General features: G+C 47.0%; 1 protein-coding gene across 1 annotated transcript in view; it reads right to left on the bottom strand.

Moving 5' to 3' along the window:
- Positions 1 to 27,657, bottom strand: part of LOC143959458 (hemicentin-1-like) — a gene marked incomplete at its 3' end in the record, with an annotated part of 230,754 nt that overhangs the window by 117,328 nt on the left and 85,769 nt on the right. The window contains exons 3-4 of the mRNA XM_077468111.1: positions 20,763 to 21,101; positions 7,483 to 7,818 (exon numbers count right to left, since the gene is read on the bottom strand). Of these exons, the coding sequence (XP_077324237.1) occupies positions 7,483 to 7,818; positions 20,763 to 21,101 (675 nt within the window). The remainder of the gene's footprint in view (positions 1 to 7,482; positions 7,819 to 20,762; positions 21,102 to 27,657) is intronic.

The following is a 27,657-nucleotide window of genomic DNA, read 5'->3' as shown; positions in this document are numbered from 1 at the left end:
GAGGTCTGCCAGGGGAAAGCCTTCTTTAACAATAGTGGGGTACCCGGGTACTGTCTTCCACCTATGTCAATGAGTATGGGATACATCGTACCTCTACTCGTTTACAACAACAAAAAAGTAAAGAGTACATTAAAAAAAAAACCACTGATGTTGTGTACACGCGATCAGACTTTCCAACAAAACCGTGGATTTTTTTTTCCGAAGGATGTTGGCTCAAACTTCTCTTCCATACACAAGGTCACAGAAATGTTGGGCCAAAATCCCGAAGGTGGGAACGTGGGGACGTACAAGACGTACGACGACCTGTGAAAAAGGAAGTTCAACAGCCAGTGCGGCTCCTTCTGCTTCATTCCGAGCACGCGTCGTGAGCTTTTGTGCGACGGACTCGTGTACACGCGATCAGACGTTTCCGACAACAAAGTGAAGCTGGTGGAGAATTTGGGTTTTCGAAAATTTTATGATCTTCAGTCTTTTGAACTATCAGAATTTCACTCTTATTCTTGGATTTTCACATTTGCAAATTTTAGAATTGTCAAATTTACGGAATTTCGAGTTTCCGAAATTTCGAATTTTCCAATTTCTGAAATTTGGAATCTCCAAATTTTGAAATTCCAAAATTTGAAAATTCATAAATTTGGAAATTCGAAATTTCAGGAATTGAAAAAATGTCAGAATTAATGAATTTGTCAAAATTTGCTAAACTCATTTGGAACTAAACGAATTGCACATGTGTAATAGTTTCAACCCACCCCCACCCTCTTTTGTTAATAAAGCTTCAAGATTCCATTCAGTCTGCCATTGGGCAGATGACGCCAACAGGAAGAAAACTGCAGAGATTTTTCAAAGACGGTTCTGCCCTCAGCAACAGACGCCTCGTTTATCTTTAGGATTTTCATTTTATATTCAAACAAAAAAGCATTAGTGGTAAGATTTGTATATAAAGACACGGAGCGGGGAGGACACTGCTAGGGCTGGGGGTGGGGGTTGGGTGGACTTACCTTCTACATGGACGGTGTATATAAAGACACGGAGTGGGGAGGACACTGCTAGGACTGGGGGTGGGGGTTGGATGGACTTACCTTCTACATGGACGGTGTATATAAAGACACGGAGCGGGGAGGACACTGCTAGGACTGGGGGTGGGGGTTGGATGGACTTACCTTCTACATGGACGGTGTATATAAAGACACGGAGTGGGGAGGACACTGCTAGGACTGGGGGTGGGGGTTGGATGGACTTACCTTCTACATTAGGGATGAGCTTCGAGTTCGAGTCGAACTCATGTTCTACTCGAACATTGCCTGTTTGCCTGTTCAGCGAACAGTGAACAATTTGGGCTGTTCGCAGCAAATTCGAAAAGCCGGAACACCCTATACAAGTCTATGGGAGAAATCTAAAGTGCTCATTTTAAAGGGTAATCTGCAGATTACTGTCCTAAAAAGTGTTTGGGGACCCGGGTCCTGCCCCAGGGGACATGGATCAATGCAAAAAAAAGTTTTAAAAACGGCCGTTTTTTCAGGAGCAGTGATTTTAATAATGATTAAAGTGAAACAATAAAAGTGTAATATTCCTTTAAATTTCGTAGCTGGGGGGTGTCTATAGTATGCACGTGAAGGGGCGCATGTTTCTGGTGCTTAGAACTGTCCCTGCACAAAGTGTCATTTATGCAGGAAAAAAAGTCCTTTAAAATCACTTGCGGCTAAATTGTCGGCTCCCCGTAATACAGAGAACACTCAATGAGTGTTCTCTGTATTAGCCGACAATTCATTCATTCATTGATTAAAAAAAAAAAAAAAAAAGCGTGGGGGTTCCCCTAAATTCAATTACCAGGCCCTTTAGGTCTGACATGGATATTAAGGGGAACCCCGTGTCAAATTTAAAAAAATAAATTGACGTGGGGGTCCCCCCAAATATCCATACCAGACCCTTCAGGTCTGATATGGATATTAAGGGGAACCCCGCATCAAATTTTTAAAAAAAATTGACGTGGGGGTCCCCCTAAAAATCCATATCAGACCCTTTATCCGAGCACGCAACCTGGCAGGCCGCAGGAAAAGAGGGGGGGACGAGAGAGTGGCCCCCCCTCCCTCCTGAACCGTACCAGGCCACATACCCTCAACATTGGGAGGATGCTTTGGGGGTCTGTGACCCCTCAAAGCACCTTGTCCCCATGTTGATAAGGACAAGGGCCTCATCCTCACAACCCTGGCCGTTGGTTGTGAGGGTCTGCGGGCGGGGGGCTTATCAGAATCTGGAAGCCCCCTTTAACAAGGGGACCCCCAGAACCCGCCCCCCCCCCCCTGTTTGAAATGGTAAGGGGGTACAAAAGTACCCCTACCATTTCACAAAGAAAGTGTCAAAATGGTTAAATAAGACAAACACACTTTTGAAAAATTCCTTTATTAAAAATGAAAAAAAAAAAAAAAATTCCAGCAGTGCTAATCCACTCTTGCTATCCAGCGACGGATCTCCGGGGTCCAGCGATGGATGATCATATCCAGCGACGGGAGATCTCTCAGTCCAGCGCTGTCCATACATCCTTCTTCTGTCTCCTCTCCGGAGACACTGCAGAGAGCACAGCGTTGACGTTTCTTATATTGGGAGGGCGGGGCCACCCGTCACCTGACCCCGCCCCTCTGACGCTGGAGAGGAAAGCCAGGGGTTCCCCAGTGACGTGTGGGTGACCCCGCCCCCTCTGATGTAACGCAGGTTTCTGTTACATCAGAGGGGGCGGGGTCACCCACACGTCACTGGGGAACCCCTGGCTTCCCTCTCCAGCGTCAGAGGGGCGGGGTCAGGTGACGGGTGGCCCCGCCCTCCCAATATAAGAAACGTCAGCGCTGTGCTCTCTGCAGTGTCTCCGGAGAGGAGACAGAAGAAGGATGTATGGACAGCGCTGGACTGAGAGATCCCCCGTCGCTGGATATGATCATCCATCGCTGGACCCCGGAGACCCGTCGCTGGATAGCAAGAGTGGATTAGCACCGCTGGAATCTTTTTTTTTTTATTTTTCATTTTTAATAAAGGAATTTTTCAAAAGTGTGTTTGTCTTATTTAACCATTTTGACACTTTCTTTGTGAAATGGTAGGGGTACTTTTGTACCCCTTTACCATTTCAAACAGGGGGGGGGGGCGGGATCTGGGGGTCCCCTTGTTAAAGGGGGCTTCCAGATTCTGATAAGCCCCCCGCCCGCAGACCCTCACAACCAACGGCCAGGGTTGTGAGGATGAGGCCCTTGTCCTTATCAACATGGGGACAAGGTGCTTTGAGGGGTCACAGACCCCCAAAGCATCCTCCCAATGTTGAGGGTATGTGGCCTGGTACGGTTCAGGAGGGAGGGGGGGCCGCTCTCTCGTCCCCCCCTCTTTGCCTGCGGCCTGCCAGGTTGCGTGCTCGGATAAAGGGTCTGATATGGATTTTTAGGGGGACCCCCACGTCAATTTTTTTAAAAAATTTGATGCGGGGTTCCCCTTAATATCCATATCAGACCTGAAGGGTCTGGTATGGATATTTGGGGGGACCCCCACGTCAATTTATTTTTTTAAATTTGACACGGGGTTCCCCTTAATATCCATGTCAGACCTGAAGGGCCTGGTAATTGAATTTAGGGGAACCCCCACGCTTTTTTTTTTTTTTTTTTAATCAATGAATGAATGAATTGTCGGCTAATACAGAGAACACTCATTGAGTGTTCTCTGTATTACGGAGACCCAACAATTTAGCCGCAAGTGATTTTAAAGGACTTTTTTTCCTGCACAAATGACACTTTGTGCAGCGACAGTTCTAAGCACCAGAAACATGCGCCCCTTCACAGGCATACTATAGACACCCCCCAGCTACGAAATTTAAAGGAATATTACACTTTTATTGTTTCACTTTAATCATTATTAAAATCACTGCTCCTGAAAAAACGGCCGTTTTTAAAACTTTTTTTTGCATTGATCCATGTCCCCTGGGGCAGGACCCGGGTCCCCAAACACTTTTTAGGACAGTAACTTGCATATTACCCTTTAACCACTTGCCGACCGCCGCACGACGATGTACGTCGACAGAATGGCACGGGCAGGCATAAGGGCTTACATGTACGTCCTTGCCTGCCCGCCCGGTGCCTGCGGCGGTCGGTATTCGTTCGGGAGCGATCCCGGACGAGGGGACGGCCATTCATTCATGGCCACCCCCTCGCGATCGCTCCCGACGAATGAAAATGTCCCGTGACATCATTTCCTCTCCTGTAATGTAAACACAGGAGAGGAAGTGATGTATTCTCTCCTCCGTGTCGGTATTTTTCGTTCCGGCACCGAGGAGAGAGGTTCGGTGAGTTGCACCAACACACCACACATACAGTAGAACATGCCAGGCACACTCACACCCCCCCTTTACCCCCCGATCACCCCCCAATTACCCCTGCCCCCCCAGTCACAGTGACACCAATTGCTTTTTTTTTTTTTTTTTTTTTTGCATTGGTGTCATTTGTGACTGTAATAACTGTTAGGGCAGTTAGGGTTAGCCCCCTTTAGTTCTAATGTGCCCCCCTAACCCCCCCAATAAATGTTTAACCCCGTGATCACCCCCCGTCGCCAGTGTCACTAAGGCTGGGTTCACATTGCAGCGGTTTATGAGAACGAATGTGATTCGCACCGCACTGCAGTGAAAATCACATCCGATCTCTGTGCGATTCGAGTTCAGCCATACAGATAGTATGGCTGAATTCGTGTCGCACCTGCCGTACCCGCCGCAAATTCGCACGGGACCCTTTTTTTGGCCCGCAGCAGTATCGGATCGCATGGGTGTTCACACCATGCGATCCGAGTTTGCAGATCGCATTGCGATATGCAAACTGATCTGGGGGTGTCATTAACATTTCACTGACACTCCCAGCAGTTCACATAGGGCAGTGTGAACTGCCGCCGGGAGGTATGCGATGCGGGAACCCGCCGCGGATTCGCGGCGTTTCCGCATCGCTCCAGTGTGAACCCAGCCTAATAAGCGATAGTTTTTCTGATCGCTGTATTAGTGTCACAGGTGACGCTAGTTAGGCAGGTAGGTATTTAGGTTCGCCGCAGCTTTTTATAGCGCCAGGGACCCCCATATACTACCGCATAAAGCCCCCTGATTGCCCCCTAGTTAACCCTTTCACCAGTGATCACCATATAACTGTTACAGGTGACGCTGGTTGGTTAGTTATTTTTTTATAGTTTCAGGGCACCCGCCATTTATTACCTAATAAAGGTTTAACCCCCTGATCACCCGGCGGTGTCATTTGTGACTAATAACTGTTAGGGCAGTTAGGGTTAGCCCCCTTTAGTTCTAAGGTACCCCCCTAACCCCCCCAATAAAGGTTTAACCCCGTGATCACCCCCCGTCGCCAGTGTCACTAAGGCTGGGTTCACATTGCAGCGGTGTATGAGAACGGATGTGATTCGCACCGCACTGCAGTGCAAATCACATCCGATCTCTGTGCGATTCGAGTTCTGCCATTCGCCGCACCCGCCGCAAACTTGCACGGGACCCTTTTTTTGGTCCGCAGCAGAATCGGATCGCATGGGTGTTCACACCATGCGATCCGAGTTTGCAGATCGCACTGCGATATGCGAACTGATCTGGGGGTGTCAGTAACATTTCACTGACACTCCCAGCAGTTCGCATAGGGCAGTGTGAACTGCCGCTGGGAGGCATGTGATGCGGGAACCCGCCGCGCATTCGTGGCGTTCCCACATCGCTCCAGTGTGAACCCAGCCTAATAAGCGATCATTTTTCTGATCGCTGTATTAGTGTCACAGGTGACGCTAGTTAGGCAGGTAGGTATTTAGGTTCGCCGCAGCTTTTTATAGCACCAGGGACCCCCATATACTACCGCATAAAGCCCCCTGATTGCCCCCTAGTTAACCCTTTCACCAGTGATCACCATATAACTGTTACAGGTGACGCTGGTTGGTTAGTTATTTTTTTTATAGTTTCAGGGCACCCGCCATTTATTACCTAGTCTCACTAGTGTACCCCTAAATTTAGGGGTGTCTACTTTCCAAAATGGGGTCATTTGGGGGGGGTTTGTGCCATCTTGGCATTTTATGGCCTTCAAAACTGTAACGCCCTTAGAAAGCCTGAAGGCGGTGCTTGGTTTTCGGGGCCCCGTACGCGGCTAGGCTCCCAAAAAGTCCCACATATGTGGTATCCCCGTACTCAGGAGAAGCAGCAGAATTTATTTTGGGGTGTCATTTCACATATGCCCATGGCATGCGTGAGCAATATATCATTTAGTGACAACTTTGTGAAAAAAAAAAAAAAAGTTTGTAATTTTCCCGCAACTTGTGGCAAAATATAAAATATTCCATGGACTCAACATGCCTCTCAGCAAATAGCTTGGGGTGTCTACTTTCTAAAATGGGGTCATTTGTGGGGGTTTTGTGCCATCTTGGCATTTTATGGCCTTCAAAACTGTAATAGGTAGTGAGAAGTGAAATCAAAAATTTACGCCCTTAGAAAGCCTGAAGGCGGTGCTTGGTTTTCGGGGCCCCGTACGCGGCTAGGCTCCCAAAAAGTCCCACATATGTGGTATCCCCGTACTCAGGAGAAGCAGCAGAATTTATTTTGGGGTGTCATTTCACATATAACCATAGCATGTGTGAGCAATATATCATTTAGTGACAACTTTGTGTAAAAAAAAAAAAAAAAAAATTTTTTTGTCATTATTCAATCGCTTGAGGCAAAAAAATAAAATATTCAATGGGCTCAACATGCCACTTATCAATTTCCTTAGGGTGTCTACTTTCCAAAATGGGGTCATTTGGGGGGGTTTTGTACTGCCCTGCCATTTTAGCACCTCAAGAAATGAGATAGGCAGTCGTAAACTAAAAGCTGCGTAAATTCCAGAAAACGTACCTTAGTTTGTAGATGTGACAACTTTTGCGCAAACCAATAAATATACAATTATTGACTTTTTTTTTTACCAAAGACATGTGGCTGAATACATTTTGGCCTAAATGTATGACTAAAATTGAGTTTATTGGATTTTTCTAATAACAAAAAGTAGAAAATATCTTTTTTTTTCAAAATTTGCGGTCTTTTTACGTTTATATTGCAAAAAATAAAAATCGCAGAGGCAATCAAATACCATCAAAAGAAAGCTCTATTTGTGGGAAGAAAAGGACGCAAATTTTGTTTGGGTACAACATTGCATGACCGCGCAATTACCAGTTAAAGCAGCGCAGTGCCAAATTGTAAAAAGACCTCTGGTCATTTACCAGCAAAATGGTCCGGTCTGAAGGTGGTTAAAATGAGCACTTTAGATTGTGAACATTCGAGTCCCATAGACTTTAATAGGGTTCTAAAGTTCACACGAAGTTTAGGTCTGTTCGCAGGTTCTGGTGCGAACCGAACAGGGGGGTGTTCGGCTCATACCTATTCTACATGGACGGTGTATATAAAGACACAGAGCGGGGAGGACACTGCTAGGACTGGGGGTGGGTGTTGGGTGGACTTACCTTCTACATGGACGGTGTAATAATCTCTCTGTATATGGTGTCCTGCAGAGTTGTGTATTTCCACAATGTACATCCCGTCATTCTCCGGAGTCACATTGGATATGATGAGACTTCCATTCTCTGATATCTTTATATTGGGGAGGATTGTGTTCTCAGATTTTCTTAGTGTACATCCCCTGTGTAGAAATATTCTGCTCTCATTTCTGGTTGGGGGTTTATATTTCCATTCAATCTGGTCACATTTCCCTCTATCTGTATGGTTGAGGGTGGGATGGATTCTGATGGGGATGAGAAGGTCAGATCCCGGCCGGGTGAATATTTCCTCCTGGACATTTCCTGCACAGACAGAATACAGATCCCAGTCAGGTCACAGTGTACTCCCCTCCCCCCTCATATAATTCATATTGCTCTATAGGGAACCAGTAATGTTCAGATTAGATTCCTCCGAGACCTCCGGGGTCTTCCGGGGCTTCTCCAAGTGTTGCCACAGCATCTGAGATCTAGGACTGAGCTCAGGTGTGTTCAGGTATTGGTCCAAACCCAACTGAGCTATCCCACCAGGAGGTGGCACTGCAGACCACCAATCATAAGCCATAAAGGCATTGCCTGCCCTGTATCTGCATGTATACAGGTGGTGTATTTATGTGAGGCTGTAGGGAAATCTTCAGCTGCTGGTGATTGGTGGTCTGCAGTGACGATGATCTCGGGTGGGTTGGGACTTGTATCTGAACACCCCTGAGCTCATCTCCATAAAGATCATTGAGGAATCTCCTCTGACTCCCCTATACTCTCCATTATTCTATAATAAATCATCAATGAAGAGACAATCATTACTGATACATGGCGGACCCCCATCATCCCCAGTGTGGGGTTTGTTGGCTGTAAGAAGTATTTATGAACGGGTGATAAATAGTATTAGAGACAGAATGAAGCCAGGTGAGATAATATGTGAGCTCTCAGTAGATGATGGTGAGCGTCCATCCATACATGGACAAAGACGGTCAGTGCGGTCGGAGGTGGGCAGGTGGGGGTAAAAACGAGTACCTGTTCCAGATGTTTCTTACTACCTGGTCTAAGAGATGCATATACATTGTAGACAGTGGTGTCGGGGGAGGGGGGGCTGGAGTCCCGAATGGGTCCCCGAAAAGCCCTGGGTGTCAGGCACAATTTTAACGTTAGCCACGAGTGCCGCCGAGCGGGGACCGATCTGATCCCGAGAGCCGCCAAGCGGGGACCAATCTGATCCCAAGTGTTGCTGAGCGGGGACCAATCTGATACCAAGTGCTGCTGAGCGGGAACCGATCTGATACCAAGTGTTGCTGAGCGGGGACCGATCTGATACCAAGTGTTGTTGAGCGGGAACCGATCTGATACCAAGTGCTGCTGAGCGGGGACCGATCTGATCCCAAGTGCTGCTGAGCGGGGACCGATCTGATCCCAAGTGCTGCTGAGCGGGGACCGATCTGATCCCAAGTGTCGCTGAGCAGGGACCGATCTGATCCCAAGTGCTGCTGAGCGGGGACTGATCTGATCCCAAGTGCTGCTGAGCGGGGACCGATCTGATCCCAAGTGCTGCTGAGCAGGGACCGATCTGATCCCAAGTGCTGCTGAGCGGGGACTGATCTGATCCCAAGTGCTGCTGAGCGGGGACCGATCTGATCCCAAGTGCTGCTGAGCGGGGACTGATCTGATCCCAAGTGCTGCTGAGCAGGGACTGATCTGATCCCAAGTGCTGCTGAGCGGGGACCGATCTGATCCCAAGTGTCGCTGAGCAGGGACCGATCTGATCCCAAGTGCTGCTGAGCGGGGACCGATCTGATCCCAAGTGTCGCTGAGCAGGGACCGATCTGATCCCAAGTGCTGCTGAGCGGGGACTGATCTGATCCCAAGTGTTGCTGAGCGGGGACTGATCTGATACCAAGTGCTGCTGAGCGGGGACCGATCTGATACCAAGTGCTGCTGAGCGGGGACCGATCTGATACCAAGTGCTGCTGAGCGGGGACCAATCTGATACCAAGTGCTGCTGAGCGGGGACCAATCTGATACCAAGTGCTGCTGAACGGGGACTGATCTGATCCCAAGTGCTGCTGAGCGGGGACCGATCTGATACCAAGTGCTGCTGAGCAGGGACCGATCTGATACCAAGTGCTGCTGAGCGGGGACCGATCTGATCCCAAGTGCTGCTGAGCAGGGACCGATCTGATCCTAAGTGCTGCTGAGCGGGGACCGATCTGATCCCAAGTGTTGCTGAGCGGGGACCGATCTGATCTCGAGCGCCACCAAGTGAGGCCGAGTCACATAGCAGGTCCCGCCTTTTGGAGTCTGCAGTGCCAATGATGGACATCCCAGTGATCCACCGTGGGATGTGTGACGTCCATCATAGGTGCTGCCGGCTCCAGAAGGTGGGAATTAGAATGAGGCCTCCGCACCACATCGATCCCCGCTCGGGAGTGCGGCTCTCCCCCTCTCCTCTGGCTGCCTTGCACACCACGGCTGAGCTGAGGTGCAGGACACACACAACAGTGTGTGTATGTCAGGTAGGTAGGTCAGTGCATGTCAGGTAGGTAGGTAGGTCAGTGCGTGTCAGGTAGGTAGGTAGGTCAGTGCATGTCAGGTAGGTAGGTAGGTCAGTGCGTGTCAGGTAGGTAGGTAGGTCAGTGCATGTCAGGTAGGGTCAGTGCATTTCAGTGCGTGTCAGGTAGGTCAGTTTGTGTCAGGTAGGTCAGTGTATATCAGATAGGTAGCTCAGTGTATGTTAGGTAGGTAAGTCAGTGTAGGTCAGTCAGTGTGTGTCAGGTAGGTAGGTCAGTGTGTGTCAGGTAGGTAGGTCAGTGCGTGTCAGGTAGGTAGGTAGGTCAGTGCGTGTCAGGTAGGTAGGTAGGTCAGTGCGTGTCAGGTAGGTAGGTAGGTCAGTGTGTGTCAGGTAGGGTCAGTGCGTGTCAGGTAGGTCAGTGCGTGTCAGGTAGGTCAATGTATATCAGATAGGTAGCTCAGTGTATGTTAGGTAGGTAAGTCAGTGTAGGTCAGTCAGTGTGTGTCAGGTAGGTAGGTCAGTGTGTGTCAGGTAGGTCAGTGCATGTCAGGTAGGTAGGTCAGTTTGTGTCAGGTAGGTCAGTGTGGGTCAGGTAGATCAGTGTATGTTAGGTAGGTAAGTCAATGTAGGTCAGTGTATGTTGGGTAGGTAGGTCAGTGTGTGTCAGGTAGGTCAGTGTGTGTCAGGTAGGTAGGTAGGTCAGTGCGTGACAGGTAGGTAGGTCAGTGTGTGTCAGGTAGGTCAGTGCGGGTCAGGTAGATCAGTGTATGTCAGGTAGGTAGGTAGGTCAGTGTATATCAGGTAGGTAGGTAGGACAGTGTATGTCAGATAGGTCAGTGCGGGTCAGGTAGGTCAGTGTATGTCAGGTAGGTCAGTGTATGTCAGGTAGGTCAGTGTATGTCAGGTAGGGAGGTCAGTGAATTTCAGTTAGATCAGTGGCGGCCCATCCATAGTGGGCACCCGGGTGCCGCCCCCCCCCCCCCCCCCCTCCTGTAGTCACCAAAAAATAAATAAATAAATAAAAAACATTTTTAAAACTGCCCCTTAAGACATTAAAATAAAAAGGCATTTAACATAGTGCATCATATATAACTAAAGGAATCATCCATTATATACTAGAGGGGCTAAAGAGACATCTAGTGGTGAAAGAAATTATTGCATCTTTTCTTTAATGTGATTTATTTAGCATCCATCATTATTGCCATCTAGTGGACATATATTATAGTGCATCATATATAACTAAAGGAATCATCCATTATATACTAGAGCAGTGATGGAGAACCTTTTTGAGTCTGAGTGCCCAAACTGAAATAAATAAGTTGGTTTTGTGTTGTAAAGTGCCAACACGGCAATTCACAAGAGAGGGGGTGTGTGTAAGAGAGAGGGGGGTTGTGAGAGAGAGAGGACACATAGAGAAAGGTGACAGAGAGTGAGGGGGGACAGATAGATATAGATAGGGGACACACACACAGAGGGGGGGCAGAGAGAGAGGGGGGCAGAGAGAGAGGGGGGACAGAGAGGGGGAGGGGGACAGAGGGGGAGGGGTGTGAGATGCTGAGAGAAATGGGACAGAGAGAGAGAGACATGGGACAGAGAGAGAGAGAGATATGGGACAGAGAGAGAGAGATATGGGACAGAGAGAGAGACATAGGACAGAGAGAGAGAGAGAGATATGGGACAGATAAAGTGGAGGGAACAGTGACAGAGAGAGAGTGAGGGGGGCAGATAGATAGAGATAGGGGACACACACAGAGAGGGGGGACACACGGGGGGCAGAGAGAGAGGGGGGACAGAGAGATGGGGCGAACATAGAGGGGGAGGAGTGTGAGAGATAGAGGGGGCAGAGAGAGACATGGGACAGAGATAAAGGGGAGGGCACAAAGAGAGAGAGGGGACAGAGAGAGAGGGGAGGGCACAGAGAAAGAGAGAGAGAGGGGACAGAGAGAGAGAGGGGGCACAGAGAGACATGGGGGACAGAGAGAGAGAGGGGTGACAGAGAGAGAGGGGGGAGGACAGAGAGAGAGGGGGGGACAGAGAGAGGGGGGACACAGAGAGAGGGGGGACACAGAGAGAGGGGACACAGAGAGAGGGGACACAGAGAGAGGGGACAGAGAGAGAGGGGGGAGGACAGAGAAAGAGAGAGAGAGAGAGAGGGGGGGACAGAAAGAGGGGGGAAAGAGAAAGAGAGGGACACAGAGAGAGAGAGGGGACACAGAGAGAGGGGGGCACAGAGAGAGGGGGGTACAGAGAGGGGGAGCAGAAAGAGGGGGACACGGGGCTGAAAAAGAGGAGAGCTGAGAGAAAGGGAGACCTCTAGCTATGTCCTTATCTGCAATCCCTGCTCTGCCTCCCTGCCCCAGTCTTTGTCTGCAGGTATTCAGTGTATAATTGTGCCCGGTACCTGTCTCCATCCCTGTTCCATCCAGCGGCTCCCTCACACCCTGCGCCTCTCGCCTGTCCTTGTCTTATAGGCCCACGGTCAGTCTGTTCTCCGGGCCTCACTGTTGAAGGAGATTTGAGGAGTCCAAGCTCCGGAAGGCGCCAAGTATACTGCGCCCCTCTTCAGCCATACAATGAAGCAGTGAAGCTCTTCTCTCCCTCCCGTGCATGCTGTCAGGCCTGTAGCCTACCACGCGGAGAATGTGGGGCCACCCACTCACTCGTGCAGACAGTTTCCTGCACCTCGCCGCTGCTTGCTTCTCTCCCTCGTGTGCTCTCAGGTCTGTAGCCTTCCGCGCGGAGGCTGCGGAGCCACCCACCCGCTCACTCGTGCAGTTAATTTCCTGCACCTCGCCGCTGTTTGCTGCCATGTTCTGCCCACCGTGAACCAGGACCCTCTCGTGTGCCCACAGAAATGGCTCTGCGTGCCAGCTGTGGCACGCATGCCATAGGTTCGCCATCACTGTACTAGAGGGGCTAAAGAGACATCTAGTGGTGAAAGAAATTATTGCATCTTTTATTTAATGTGATTTTTTTTAGCATCCATCATTATTGCCATCTAGTGGACATATATTATAGTATATGTGTATCTTGTTAGACAAGTCACTATATCAGCCTTTCTCAACCTTTTCACCACAGAGGAACCCTTGAAATAGTTCTCCAGTCTCGGGGGAACCTCTGCTAAAAATTAGAAATCTACAACTCATGATACATTAGTGTGATGGTTGGTGGGAAGAATGGTCCTTACACTTGTGATCATTGGAAATAATTACCTCCTTACAGAGAGCTAAAAGGATCAATGGTGTGAGAGGGAACTTAACTGAGAGGCAGAAATTGCCCAATTCTGAAGGAACCCCTACAACCTCTGGGGGAACCCTGGTTGAGAATCACTGCACTATATCAATATCAATTCATTTATCGACTCTCAGCAATGCCATCTAGTGGGCTTATAGTAAAACAACTTTCATTTGTCTTAGGTGATTTTCTATTGCTCTATCAAATTTCCCATATAAAGTGCAATAATTAACTTTCATCTACTTTAAAAAGTTATTATGACCAAAAAATCTATTTTATAGTAAGCCCAAGGTCCCAATAGACATAAAAACCGGAACCGTACCCGCTAGTCACCAGTCCTCCAGTCACCAAACCACCGACTCAGGGACAACTAGCAGGTGCCCATACACCAACAGGGAGCCGTACCTCAGACGGGTCCCTACACCATGCCTTGTAAGTGCCCATATGACCTAAAAGGACCTTGCACCCCGTGCAGTGCACCACCTGTTCCCGAAAACTCTCAAGTCTCCCAAAACAAAATAAACAGTCCCCCAATGTAAACCCCATGGCCAATCAAGTCTTCCAGTGAAGCATATTCTCATCATTCACAATAAATAACACTCAATGATCTGCTGGAAAAAAAAACACTCCAACATGTCCAATCCTGACCACAAATGATTGCTCCTGGTCCTCACTGTGGAATGCATACAAAGGGGCAGGGTAACCTGGCTGACATCATTGCCCACATATAGACATGACCATACCTGGTCAATGACATTACCTCCATGATTCCGTATTCCACACCACGGACTGGGAGCTCAAATTCACAGGGAGTGAACTCCCAACTCCATCCACTTTTTGAACTGAATCATGATCACACGTGCTCTCCTGAGGGTAAGAGCCGACTCTCCAGAGGGTAAGAGCCAGCTTTTCAGAGGATAAGAGCCCGGTCTCCAGAGGGTAAGAGCCCGGTCTCCAGAGGGTAAGAGGCCCGGTCTTTAGAGGGTAGGAGCCCGGTCTCCAAAGGGTAAGAGCCCGGTCTCCAGAGTGTAAGAGCCCGGCCTCCTGAGTGTAAGAGCTCCGGTCTCCAGAGTGTAAGAGCTCCGGTCTCCAGAGTGTAAGAGCTCAGTCTTCAGAGGGTAAGAGCCCGGTCTTTAGAGGGTAGGAGCCCGGTCTCCAAAGGGTAAGAGTCTGGTCTCCAGAGTTTAAGAGCCCGGTCTTCAGAGGGTAAGAGCTCCGGTCTCCAGAGGGTAAGAGCTCCGGTCTCCAGAGGGTAAGAGCTCGGGTCTCCAGAGTGTAAGAGCTCCGGTCTCCAGAGTGTAAGAGCTCAGTCTTCAGAGGGTAAGAGCCCGGTCTTTAGAGGGTAGGAGCCCGGTCTCCAAAGGGTAAGAGTCTGGTCTCCAGAGTTTAAGAGCCCGGTCTTCAGAGGGTAAGAGCTCCGGTCTCCAGAGGGTAAGAGCTCCGGTCTCCAGAGGGTAAGAGCTCCGGTCTCCAGAGGGTAAGAGCTCGGGTCTCCAGAGGATAAGAGGCGGCTCTCCAGAGGGTAAGAGCCCGGTAAGAGTGCCTAACCTTACCTCTATTAGTAGAAGATTATATAGAGAAAAAAATTGACAGACAGAAAAGATTCTAAAGTGCTAATTTTAAAGGCTAATTTGCAAGTTACTGTCCAAAAAAGTGTTTGGGGACCCGGGTCCTGCCCCAGGGGACATGGATCAATGCAAAAAATAGTTTTAAAAACGGCCGTTTTTTTCGGGAGCAGTGATTTTAATAATGATTAAAGTGAAACAATAAAAGTGTAATATTCCTTTAAATTTCATACCTGGAGGGTGTCTATAGTATGCCTGTGAAGGGGCGCATGTTTCCCGTGCTTAGAACTGTCCCTGCACAAAGTGTCATTTCTGCAGGAAAAAAAGTCATTTGAAATCACTTGCGGCTATAATGAATTGTCGGCTCCCCGTAATACAGAGAACACTATTATTTTTAATAAAGGAATTTTTCAAAAGTGTCTTTGTCTTATTTAACTATTTTTTACACTTTCTTTGTGAAATGGTAGGCCCTTACCATTTCAAACGGGGGGGCGGGATCTGGGGGTCCCCTTGTTAAAGGGGGCTTCCAGATTCTGATAAGCTCCCCGCCCGCAGACCCCCACAACCACCAGCCAGGGTTGTAGGGATGAGGCCCTTGTGCCCATCAACATGGGGACATGGTGCTTTGGAGGGGACCCCAAAGCATCCTCCCAATGTTGAGGGTATGTGGCCTGGTACGGTTTAGGAGGGGGGGGGCTCTCTCTCCTCCCCCCCTCTTTTCCTGCGGCCTGCCAGGTTGTGTGCTTGGATAAAGGGTCTGGTATGGATTTTTAAGGGGACACCCACATAAATTTTTTGTTTTAAATTTGACATGGGGTTCCCCTTAATATCCATAACACACCTGAAGGGCCTGGTAATTGAATTTGGGGGAACCCCACGCTTTTTTTTTTTTTTTATCAATGACTTTCAATGAGTGTTCTCTGTATTACGGAGCCGACAATTCATAATAGCTGCGAGTGATTTTAAAATGACTTTTTTTCCTGCATAAATGACACTTTGCGCAGGGACAGTTCTAAGCCCCAGAAACATGCGCCCCTTCACAGGCATACTATAGACACCCCCGAGGTATGAAATTTAAAGGAATATTACACTTTTATTGTTTCACTTTAATCATTATTAAAATCACTGCTCCCGAAAAAACTGCAGTTTTTAAAACTTTTTTTTCATTGATCCATGTCCCCTGGGGCAGGACCCGGGTCCCCAAACACTTTTTAGGACAGTAACTTGCATATTAGCCTTTAAAATGAGCACTTTAGATTTTGAACGTTCGAGTCCCATAGACTTTAATAGGGTTCTAAGAAGTATGCTATATAGAGTTTAGCAGCTCCATCGAATCTTCTTTATATATTCGACAGACACCATAAGCCTTCAAAGACAGATTCGACCGTAATTCATGTGGATTTTCGGACGAATGCAATTTTTGAACGAAAAACAAAATAAATAAAAACTAATTTAGGGAGTAACTAAATAAATGTATTTTTCGGACGAAAACGAAATCCCGAAACAAAATATTTCACTCTGCACATGTCTATTCTATTCAATATTTTATGTTTGAAATTTGAATATTCTTTTCTATTCTAAACCAGAATTTTGGGAGACAGCTATATTCTTTCTATTTAATGCTATTCTATTTGAAATTTGAATTTCAAAAGACAGCAATATTCTTTCTATTTTATTCTATTCAAAATTCGAAATTTGAATTTTGAAATTCAAAATTCAAATTTTGGAAGACGACTATATTCTATTTTATTCTATTCTAATAATTTATTTTCTATTCTAGTGTATTCCTTTATTTTCTATTTTATTCTTTTTGGAATTTGTATATTAGAAGACAGCTATATTTTTTATATTTTATTATATTCTATTCGATATTGTATGTTTGGAATTTGAATATTCTTTTCTATTCTAAACCAGAATTTCATAAGACAGCTATATTCTTTCTATTTTATTTTAGTCTATACAAAATTAGAATTTCAAAATTCAAACTTCAGAAGACGGCTATATGCTTTCTATTTCATTCTATTTAAAATTAGAATTTTGGATGAGGGCTGTATTCTTTCTATTTTTTTCTATTCCATTCAAAATTAGAATTTTTTTAAATCTGATTTTGGAAGATGGCTATACTGTATTTTATTTTATTCTATTCTACTCACAATTTGAATTTCAGAAGACGACTATATTCTTTCTATTTTATCGTATTCAAAATTCTAATTTCGAATTTTGAAACTCAAAATCAAATTTTTGAAGATGCCTATATTCTTTCTATTTTATATTATTTTATTCTAAGTTTGAATTTCAGAAGACAGCTATATTCTTTCTATTTTAGATTATTTTATTCAAATTTTGGAAGACAGCTATATTCTTTCGATTTGATTCTATTCTATTCAAAATTTGAATTTCAGAAGATTACTATATTCTTTCTATTTTATTAAATTCAACGTTTGAATTTCGGAAGACAGGTATATTCATATTCTATTGTATCGTATTTGAAATATTAATTTTGAATTTTGAAACTCAAAATCAAATTTTGGAAGATATTCTTTCTATTTTATATTATTCTATTCTATTCTAAGTTTGAATTTCGGAAGACAGCTATATTCTTTCTGTTTTATATTATTTTATTAAAATTTCGGAAGACGGCTATATTCTTTCGATTTGATTCTATTCTATTCAAAATTAGAATTTCAGAAGATGACTATACTCTCTATTTTATTGTATTTTATTATATTCTACGTTTGAATTTCGGAAGACAGGCATATCCTTTCTATTTTATTGTATTCGAAATTCTAATTTTGAAATTTGAAACTCAAAATGAAAATTTTGGAAGATGGCTATATGCTTTCTATTTACTTCTATTCTATTTTCTTCTGTTCAATAAAAATTTTTGCTATTGTATTCTATTATTTTCTATTCTTTTATTTTCTAAGGGCATATCTTGCCAAGGAGAACCCCCCCGGCATAGAACCATATCCCCATGTTGATGAGGACACCTTGGCCCAGTGGTTGTGGATGTCTGCCGGGGGAAAGCATCTTTAACAATAGTGGGGTACCCGGGTACTGTCTTCCACCTATGTCAATGAGTATGGGATACATCGTACCTCTACTCGTTTACAACAACAAAAAAAGTAAAGAGTACATAAAAAAACACTGATGTTGCGTACACACGATCGGACTTTCCCACAAAACCGTGGATTTTTTTCCGAAGGATGTTGGCTCAAACTTGTCTTCCATACACACGCTCACACAAATGTTGGGCCAAAAACCCGAAGGTGGGAACGCGGGACGTACAAGACGTACGACGACCCGAGAAAAAGGAAGTTCAACAGCCAGTGCGGCTCCTTCTGCTTCATTCCGAGCATGTGTGAGCTTTTGTGCGACGGACTCGTGTACACGCGATCGGACGTTTCCGACAACAAAGTGAAGCTGGAGGAGAATTTGGGTTTTTCAAAATTTTCTGATCTTCAGTCTTTTGAACTTTCAGAATCTCTCTCTTATTCTTGGATTTTCAAATTTGCTCATTTTAGAATTGTCAAATTTACGGAATTTCGAATTTTCCAGTTTCTGAAATTTCAAATTTCCAAATTTTGAAATTCCAAAATTAGAAAATTCTTAAATTTGAAATTTGGAAATTCTTAAATGTGAAAATTCAGAAATTCTAAAATTTGGAAATGTCAGAATTAATGAATTTGTCAAAATTTGTTAAAAAACGAATTTGGAACTAAACTAATTGCACAAGTTTAATAGTTTCACCCCACCCCCACCCTCTTTTGTTAATAAAGCTTCAAGATTCCATTCAGTCTGCCATTGGGCAGATGACGTCAACAGGAAGAAAACTGCAGGGATTTTTCAAAGACGGTTCTGCCCTCAGCAACAGACGCCTCATTTATCTTTGGGATTTTCATTTTATATTCAAACAAAAAAGCATTAGTGGTAAGATTTGTATATAAAGACACGGAGCGGGGAGGACACTGCTAGGGCTGGGGGTGGGGGTTGGATGGACTTACCTTCTACATGGACGGTGTATATAAAGACACGGAGCGGGGAGGACACTGCTAGGACTGGGGGTGGGGGTTGGGTGGACTTACCTTCTACATGGACGGTGTATATAAAGACACGGAGCGGGGAGGACATTGCTAGGACTGGGGGTGGGGGTTGGGTGGACTTACCTTCTACATGGACGGTGTATATAAAGACATGGAGCGGGGAGGACACTGCTAGGACTGGGGGTGAGGGTTGGGTGGACTTACCTTCTACATGGACGGTGTATATAAAGACACGGAGTGGGGAGGACACTGCTAGGACTGGGGGTGGGGGTTGGGTGGACTTACCTTCTACATGGACGGTGTATATAAAGACACGGAGCGGGGAGGACACTGCTAGGACTGGGGGTGGGGGTTGGGTGGACTTACCTTCTACATGGACGGTGTATATAAAGACACGGAGCGGGGAGGACACTGCTAGGACTGGGGGTGGGGGTTGGGTGGACTTACCTTCTACATGGACGGTGTATATAAAGACACGGAGCGGGGAGGACACTGCTAGGACTGGGGGTGGGGGTTGGGTGGACTTACCTTCTACATGGACGGTGTATATAAAGACACGGAGCAGGGAGGACACTGCTAGGACTGGGGGTGGGGGTTGGGTGGACTTACCTTCTACATGGACGGTGTATATAAAGACACGGAGCGGGGAGGACACTGCTAGGACTGGGGGTGGGGGTTGGGTGGACTTACCTTCTACATGGACGGTGTATATAAAGACACGGAGCGGGGAGGACACTGCTAGGACTGGGGGTGGGGGTTGGGTGGACTTACCTTCTACATGGACAGTGTATATAAAGACACGGAGTGGGGAGGACACTGCTAGGACTGGGGGTGGGGGTTGGATGGACTTACCTTCTACATGGACGGTGTATAAAAAGACACGGAGCGGGGAGGACACTGCTAGGACTGGGGGTGGGGGTTGGATGGACTTACCTTCTATATGGACGGTGTATATAAAGACACGGAGCGGGGAGGACATTGCTAGGACTGGGGGTGGGGGTTGGATGGACTTACCTTCTACATGGACGGTGTATATAAAGACACGGAGCGGGGAGGACACTGCTAGGACTGGGGGTGGGGGTTGGATGGACTTGCCTTCTACATGGACGGTGTATATAAAGACACGGAGCGGGGAGGACACTGCTAGGACTGGGGGTGGGGGTTGGAGGGACTTACCTTCTACATACACGGTGTATATAAAGACACGGAGCGGGGAGGACACTGCTAGGACTGGGGGTGGGGGTTGGAGGGACTTACCTTCTATATACACGGTGTATATAAAGACACGGAGCGGGGAGGACACTGCTAGGACTGGGGGTGGGGGTTGGATGGACTTACCTTCTACATGGACAGTGTATATAAAGACACGGAGTGGGGAGGACACTGCTAGGACTGGGGGTGGGGGTTGGATGGACTTACCTTCTACATGGACGGTGTATAAAAAGACACGGAGCGGGGAGGACACTGCTAGGACTGGGGGTGGGGGTTGGATGGACTTACCTTCTATATGGACGGTGTATATAAAGACACGGAGCGGGGAGGACATTGCTAGGACTGGGGGTGGGGGTTGGATGGACTTACCTTCTACATGGACGGTGTATATAAAGACACGGAGCGGGGAGGACACTGCTAGGACTGGGGGTGGGGGTTGGATGGACTTGCCTTCTACATGGACGGTGTATATAAAGACACGGAGCGGGGAGGACACTGCTAGGACTGGGGGTGGGGGTTGGAGGGACTTACCTTCTACATACACGGTGTATATAAAGACACGGAGCGGGGAGGACACTGCTAGGACTGGGGGTGGGGGTTGGAGGGACTTACCTTCTATATACACGGTGTATATAAAGACACGGAGCGGGGAGGACACTGCTAGGACTGGGGGTGGGGGTTGGGTGGACTTACCTTCTACATGGACGGTGTAATAATCAGTCTGTATACGGTGTCCTGTAGAGTTGTGTATTTCCACAATGTACATCCCGTCATTCTCCGGAGTCACATTGGATATGATGAGACTTCCATTCTCTGATAATCTTATATTGGGGAGGGTTGTGTTCTCAGGTTTTCTTAGTGTACATCCCCTGTGTTGAAATATTCTGCTGCTCTCATCTCTGGTTGGGGGTTTATATCTCCATTCAATCCCGTCACATCTCCTTGTATCTGTATGGTTGAGGGTGAGATGGATTCTGATGGGGATGAGAAGGTCAGATCCCGGCCGGGTGAATATTTCCTCCTGAACATTTCCTGCACAGACAGAATACAGATCCCAGTCAGGTCACAGTGTACTCCCCTCCCCCCTCATATAATTCATATTGCTCTATAGGGAACCAGTAATGTTCAGATTAGATTCCTCCGAGACCTCCGGGGTCTTCCTGGGCTTCACCAAATGTTGCCACAGCATCTGAGATCTAGGACTGAGCTCAGGTGTGTTCAGGTATTGGTCCAAACCCAACTGAGCTATCCCACCAGGAGGTGGCACTGCAGACCACCAATCATAAGCCATGAAGGCATTGCCTGCCCTGTATCTGCATGTATACAGGGGGTGTATTTATGTGAGGCTGTAGGGAAATCTTCAGCTGCTGGTGATTGGTGGTCTGCAGTGGCGATGATCTCGGGTGGGTTGGGACTTGTATCTGAACACCCCTGAGCTCATCTCCATAAAGATCATTGAGGAATCTCCTCTGACTCCCCTATACTCTCCATTATTCTACCAATAAATCATCAATGAATAGACAATCATTACTGATACATGGCGGACCCCCATCATCCCCAGTGTGGGGTTTGTTGGCTGTAAGAAGTATTTATGAACGGGTGATAAATAGGGAATGTATTAGAGACAGAATGAAGCCAGGTGAGATAATATGTGAGCTCTCAGTAGATGATGGTGAGCGTCCATCCATACATGGACAAAGACGGTCAGTGCGGTCGGAGGTGGGCAGGTGGGGGTACAACAAGTACCTGTTCCAGATGTTTCTTACTACCTGAGAGATGCATATACATTGTAGACAGTGGTGTCGGGGGAGGGGGGGCTGGAGCCCCGAATGGGTCCCCAAAAAGCCCTGGTTGTCAGGCATGCTCGGGATCTGATCAGTCCCCGCTCGGCGCCACTCAGGATCAGATCGGTCCCCACTCAGCTGCGCTCGGAATCAGAACAGTTCCCGCTCTGCTGCGCTCGTGGCTAACATTAAAATTGTGCATGCCTGACTCCAAAAGGTGGGACCTGCTATGTGACTCGGCCATACTTGGTGGCGCTGGGGATCAGAACGGTCCCTGCTCTGCGGCGCTCGGGATCAGAATGGTCCCACTTTGCGGCGCTCGTAATCAGAATGGTCCCCGCTCTGCGGCGCTCGGGATCAGATCGGTCCCCGCTCAGTGGCTCTCGGGAACAGACCGGTCCCAGCTCGGCAGCGCTCGGGATCTGATCGGTCCCAGCTCGGCAGCGCTCGGGATCTGATCGGTCCCTGCTCGGCTGCGCTTGGGATCTGATCGTCCCTGCTCGGTGGTGCTCGGGATCAGATCAGTCCCCGCTCAGTGGTGCTCAGGATCAGATTGGTCCCAGCTCGGCAGCGCTCGGGATCTGATCGGTCCCAGCTCGGCAGCGCTCGGGATCTGATCGGTCCCTGCTCGGCTGCACTTGGGATCTGATCGGTCCCTGCTCGGTGGTGCTCGGGATCAGATCAGTCCCCGCTCAGTGGTGCTCAGGATCAGATTGGTCCCAGCTCGGCAGTGCTCGGGATCTGATCGGTCCCTGCTCAGCGGCGCTCGGGATCTGATCGGTCCCAGCTCGGCAGCGCTCGGGATCTGATCGGTCTCTGCTCGGCTGCACTTGGGATCTGATCGGTCCCCGCTCGGTGGTGCTCGGGATCAGATCGGTCCCCGCTCGGTGGTGCTTTGGATCAGATCGGTCCCCGCTTGGTGGTGCTCGGGATCAGATCGGTCCCCGCTCGGTGGTGCTCGGGATCAGATCGGTCCCCGCTCGGTGGTGCTCGGGATCAGAACGGTCCCCGCTCGGCGGCGCTCGTGGCTAACATTAAAATTGTGCATGCCTGACTCAAAAAGGTGGGACCTGCTATGTGACTCGGCCATACTTGGTGACGCTTGGGATCAGAACAGTCCCCACTCTGCGGCGCTCGTAACCAGAACGGTCCCTGCTCTGTGGCGCTCGGGATCAGAACGGTCCCACTCTGCGATGCTCGAGGTCAGAACAGTCCCCGCACAGTGGCGCTCGGGATCAGACTGGTCCCAGCTCGGCAGTGCTCGGGATCTGATCGGTCCCTGCTCGGCTGCGCTTGGGATCTGATCGGTCACCGCTCGGTGGTGCTCAGGATCAGACCGGTCCCAGCTCGGCAGCGCTTGGGATCTGATCAGTCCCCGCTCGGTGGTGCTCGGGTTCTGATCAGTCCCCGCTTGGTGGTGCTCGGGATCAGATCGGTCCCCGCTCGGTGGTGCTCGGGATCAGATCGTTCTCCGCTCGGTGGTGCTCGGGATCAGATCGGTCCCCGCTCGGTGGTGCTCGGGATCAGATCGGTCTCCGCTCGGTGGTGCTCGGGATCAGATCGGTCCCCGCTCGGTGGTGCTCGGGATCAGATCGGTCCCCGCTCGGTGGTGCTCGGGATCAGATCGGTCCCCACTCGGTAGTGCTCAGGATCAGATCGGTCCCCGCTCTGCGGCGCTCGGGATCAGAACGGTCCCCACTCTGTGGCGCTCGGGATCAGAACGGTCCCCAGTCCCCGCTCAGTGGTGCTCAGGATCAGACCGGTCCCAGCTCAGCGGCGCTCGGGATCTGATCGGTCCCCGCTCGGTGGTGCTCGGGATCTGATCGGTCCCCGCTCGGTGGTGCTCGGGATCTGATCTGTCCCCGCTCGGCGGTGCTTGGGATCTGATCGGTCCCTGCTTGGTGGTGCTTGGGATCTGATCGGTCCCTGCTTGGTGGTGCTTGGGATCTGATTGGTCCCCACGCGGCTGCTCTCGGGATCAGATCGGTCCCTGCTCAGCGGCTTTCGGGATCAGACATTCCTGGGATTAGGACCCTTGTCCCGATTTAATTTTGTCCCGGGAAATTAGTTTTTTCACGGATTTTCGCCGCCGGCCGCTAGAGGTCTGCGGCTGGCGGAGACAATGTCTCCGCCAGCAGCCATTTTAAAGAAAACAAACAATTAAGATAACATCTCTAGATAATATATAACTTTAAACAAAAATCTGCGAGGTGGATGGATAAATCAATTCACCCGTAGAAAACAGCGCATAATATTCAAATAGAAGAAAAGAAATTATATACAAATTGCGCTAGTGCAACCTATTGTTCTATGGAAAGAATATTTCTATCTTCCCAAATGTAACCATACAATCACAATATTGTCCATGAACACTGTCCATATATCTAAATTGTACTGAGTACTTAGGATAGTTTCAGGAAACGAATTGAAACAGGATATCTATTTCAGTCCATCCACAGACAATAAAATTAATAGCCAAAACAAAAACAGAATGTCCTGGTATAAATCAAGAGGAGTGTACGATGCAATCCTCCCTTAATATGAAAAAACAGTGATCACGAATTTGCTGGGGTACAATCTCAAGACTGGGGTGACCCCCCCTTAGTAATGCTCTTACCAGATATGCCTGGTTACATAGGCTCTTCGAAAATACTCCTCATCCGCTCGATTTCATCCGGTTCGTCTGCCCTAGGTAATACACGGTCGGATGTGCTTAGATACGCGGGCTCTCAGATGTTCCTCATCGGCTGGATCCCATCCACTGCATACACGATCGGATGTGCTTGGTTACACGGGCTCTCAGATGTTACTCATCGGCTGGATCCCATCCACTGCATAAGTGCCGGGTGATTCAAGATCTCCGAAAGAAGCAATTACGGGAAACAAACATAGCGTAATACTGTCTTATGAAAACACAATTTATTTAAATAAAAATGTTGCACTCACACAAAGTTAATTCTTTAAAGCATTGGTTCACTCAGCGTGCATAGTTCTTAATCACAGTCTCAGGGGAAATAATAGCATCAGCCGCTAATGGCCGTCACCACTTAGTAGTTCACGGTTAAAGCTGTGCGACTCTTCCTCCCTCCTGTCAGTTCCTCTATGCTGCGAACGTGTGCTACCACCCTGACGCGTTTCGTCGTATTGACATCATCTGAGGGTGGGGGCAATCAGTCCTGACTACACTTAAATACGTGCGGTATTAACCCTTCGTGAACATGTATAAATGTATAGCGGTTAATCTATCTATATTATGTACGTTGCTCTCTTTGAAAAAAGAATCCCAATGGATATATCGGATGAACACTCTGACTCCTAATGGGTTAAACGTTGAATTAGACGTTAATTGTTTTATAAGTGATTTTTAAAGCTGTTTTAAAGGGGGCTTAATATCCAGATTACGTGAATAACAACTTTTCTACTACTAATACTTTTAGCACTAAACCTGTTTAATTACCAACTTTTATTACCAACTTTTAATCATAGAACTTTTTTATGATAATTTTTATTACAGTCATGTTCGGAAATATTGGGGTCTTATTGGTCACCCTTGATTAGTATTACTGTGTCAGGTGACTAGACATTGAATTTATGAGTCGCACAGGCACTTTTCATTAAGGTGATAGTACCCTGACGTTAAGAGAAGGGATTAGTTGCATTTTACATTCTATATTTTATATTTTATATTTTATATTATGTAGATGACAAATAGGAAATATCATTATTTTATGCAGGTTGTTAGTATACGTGGAAGTCAGATTTTAATATGTGAATTTTTACCATAATGAGTTAATTAACGGAGACAGGCAGCAAGTTTGTTTAATTAGAATTTTAAATATATTATATCTTAGCCACATAAATATATAATGCCACATATACATGTACAATACATAAGCCACAACGTCGCATGTAAGGTAGATTGAGGATAGCGGCACTGGAAGTAGCCAATAATAGTCATAAAAAATTCCCGTCGCATCACAGAGATTGTACCGTGTATAACCCACTCATCGTATCAGCGATGGTTTTAATGGGAGGCTCGTGATGGACGGCTCGCCTCTTTCTGCATGAAGAGCTTGGTAATATAAGTCAGTGTCAGTTGAGACTGTTGCTTGACCTTATTATCAGAAAAAATAGGAGACAGGCCATAAAAGGTTGCGAATCCTTTTTCTTTATACATCTCCTGTATAATAAAGTTTATCGTTTAAACTTGAAGTATCTAGATCAACGTGACGGGAATCCCCTCGTTTAAAGAAACACAAGTGATTGGGATATATGCGCCGGATTTTGTAAACATCATGATTGTTAGCATATCAGTACATTATCAGAAATCCGACATGGCCATATTGGTAGAGTGTGTGAGGGTAATAAGATCGTTTGTGGTTTTTATCTGTAATTTTGTTTTCATCTCTCCTGAGGTTTTAATCTAATTTCTGGGATTTTTTAAACTTATATATTTTTCAATTTATTTTTTGAATTCTTCCAATTCTTAATATTTCGTTTGTTAAAATTTTTTCTGTGTAATGAAATGGTTCCCTTAAAAACATCGTTTATGAAAGCCTATGACAGGTATTCTGTCAAAGAGAGCAACGTACATAATATAGATAGATTAACCGCTATACATTTATACATGTTCACGAAGGGTTAATACCGCACGTATTTAAGTGTAGTCAGGACTGATTGCCCCCACCCTCAGATGATGTCAATACGACGAAACGCGTCAGGGTGGTAGCACACGTTCGCAGCATAGAGGAACTGACAGGAGGGAGGAAGAGTCGCACAGCTTTAACCGTGAACTACTAAGTGGTGACGGCCATTAGCGGCTGATGCTATTATTTCCCCTGAGACTGTGATTAAGAACTATGCACGCTGAGTGAACCAATGCTTTAAAGAATTAACTTTGTGTGAGTGCAACATTTTTATTTAAATAAATTGTGTTTTCATAAGACAGTATTACGCTATGTTTGTTTCCCGTAATTGCTTCTTTCGGAGATCTTGAATCACCCGGCACTTATGCAGTGGATGGGATCCAGCCGATGAGTAACATCTGAGAGCCCGTGTAACCAAGCACATCCGATCGTGTATGCAGTGGATGGGATCCAGCCGATGAGGAACATCTGAGAGCCCGCGTATCTAAGCACATCCGACCGTGTATTACCTAGGGCAGACGAACCGGATGAAATCGAGCGGATGAGGAGTATTTTCGAAGAGCCTATGTAACCAGGCATATCTGGTAAGAGCATTACTAAGGGGGGGTCACCCCAGTCTTGAGATTGTACCCCAGCAAATTCGTGATCACTGTTTTTTCATATTAAGGGAGGATTGCATCGTACACTCCTCTTGATTTATACCAGGACATTCTGTTTTTGTTTTGGCTATTAATTTTATTGTCTGTGGATGGACTGAAATAGATATCCTGTTTCAATTCGTTTCCTGAAACTATCCTAAGTACTCAGTACAATTTAGATATATGGACAGTGTTCATGGACAATATTGTGATTGTATGGTTACATTTGGGAAGATAGAAATATTCTTTCCATAGAACAATAGGTTGCACTAGCGCAATTTGTATATAATTTCTTTTCTTCTATTTGAATATTATGCGCTGTTTTCTACGGGTGAATTGATTTATCCATCCACCTCGCAGATTTTTGTTTAATGTTTTTTAGTGGTTTTATTGATTTAATACCTTTTAGCGGTTTTATTGATTTAATACCTTTTAGAACAGCTGCTTAAATTCCACAACTCCCAGGTAGAAAGCATATTCTTTAATGCTAAGCGCCTTTTATTTGCGTGGTTAACGGGCG

The sequence above is a fragment of the Lithobates pipiens genome, unplaced genomic scaffold (assembly GCF_037356315.1).
Source record: "Lithobates pipiens isolate NorthernLeopardFrog02 unplaced genomic scaffold, aLitPip1_a1.2 Scaffold_76, whole genome shotgun sequence".
In the NCBI taxonomy this organism is placed as follows: domain Eukaryota; kingdom Metazoa; phylum Chordata; class Amphibia; order Anura; family Ranidae; genus Lithobates; species Lithobates pipiens.
This window is presented reverse-complemented; position numbering and strand designations above follow the sequence as displayed.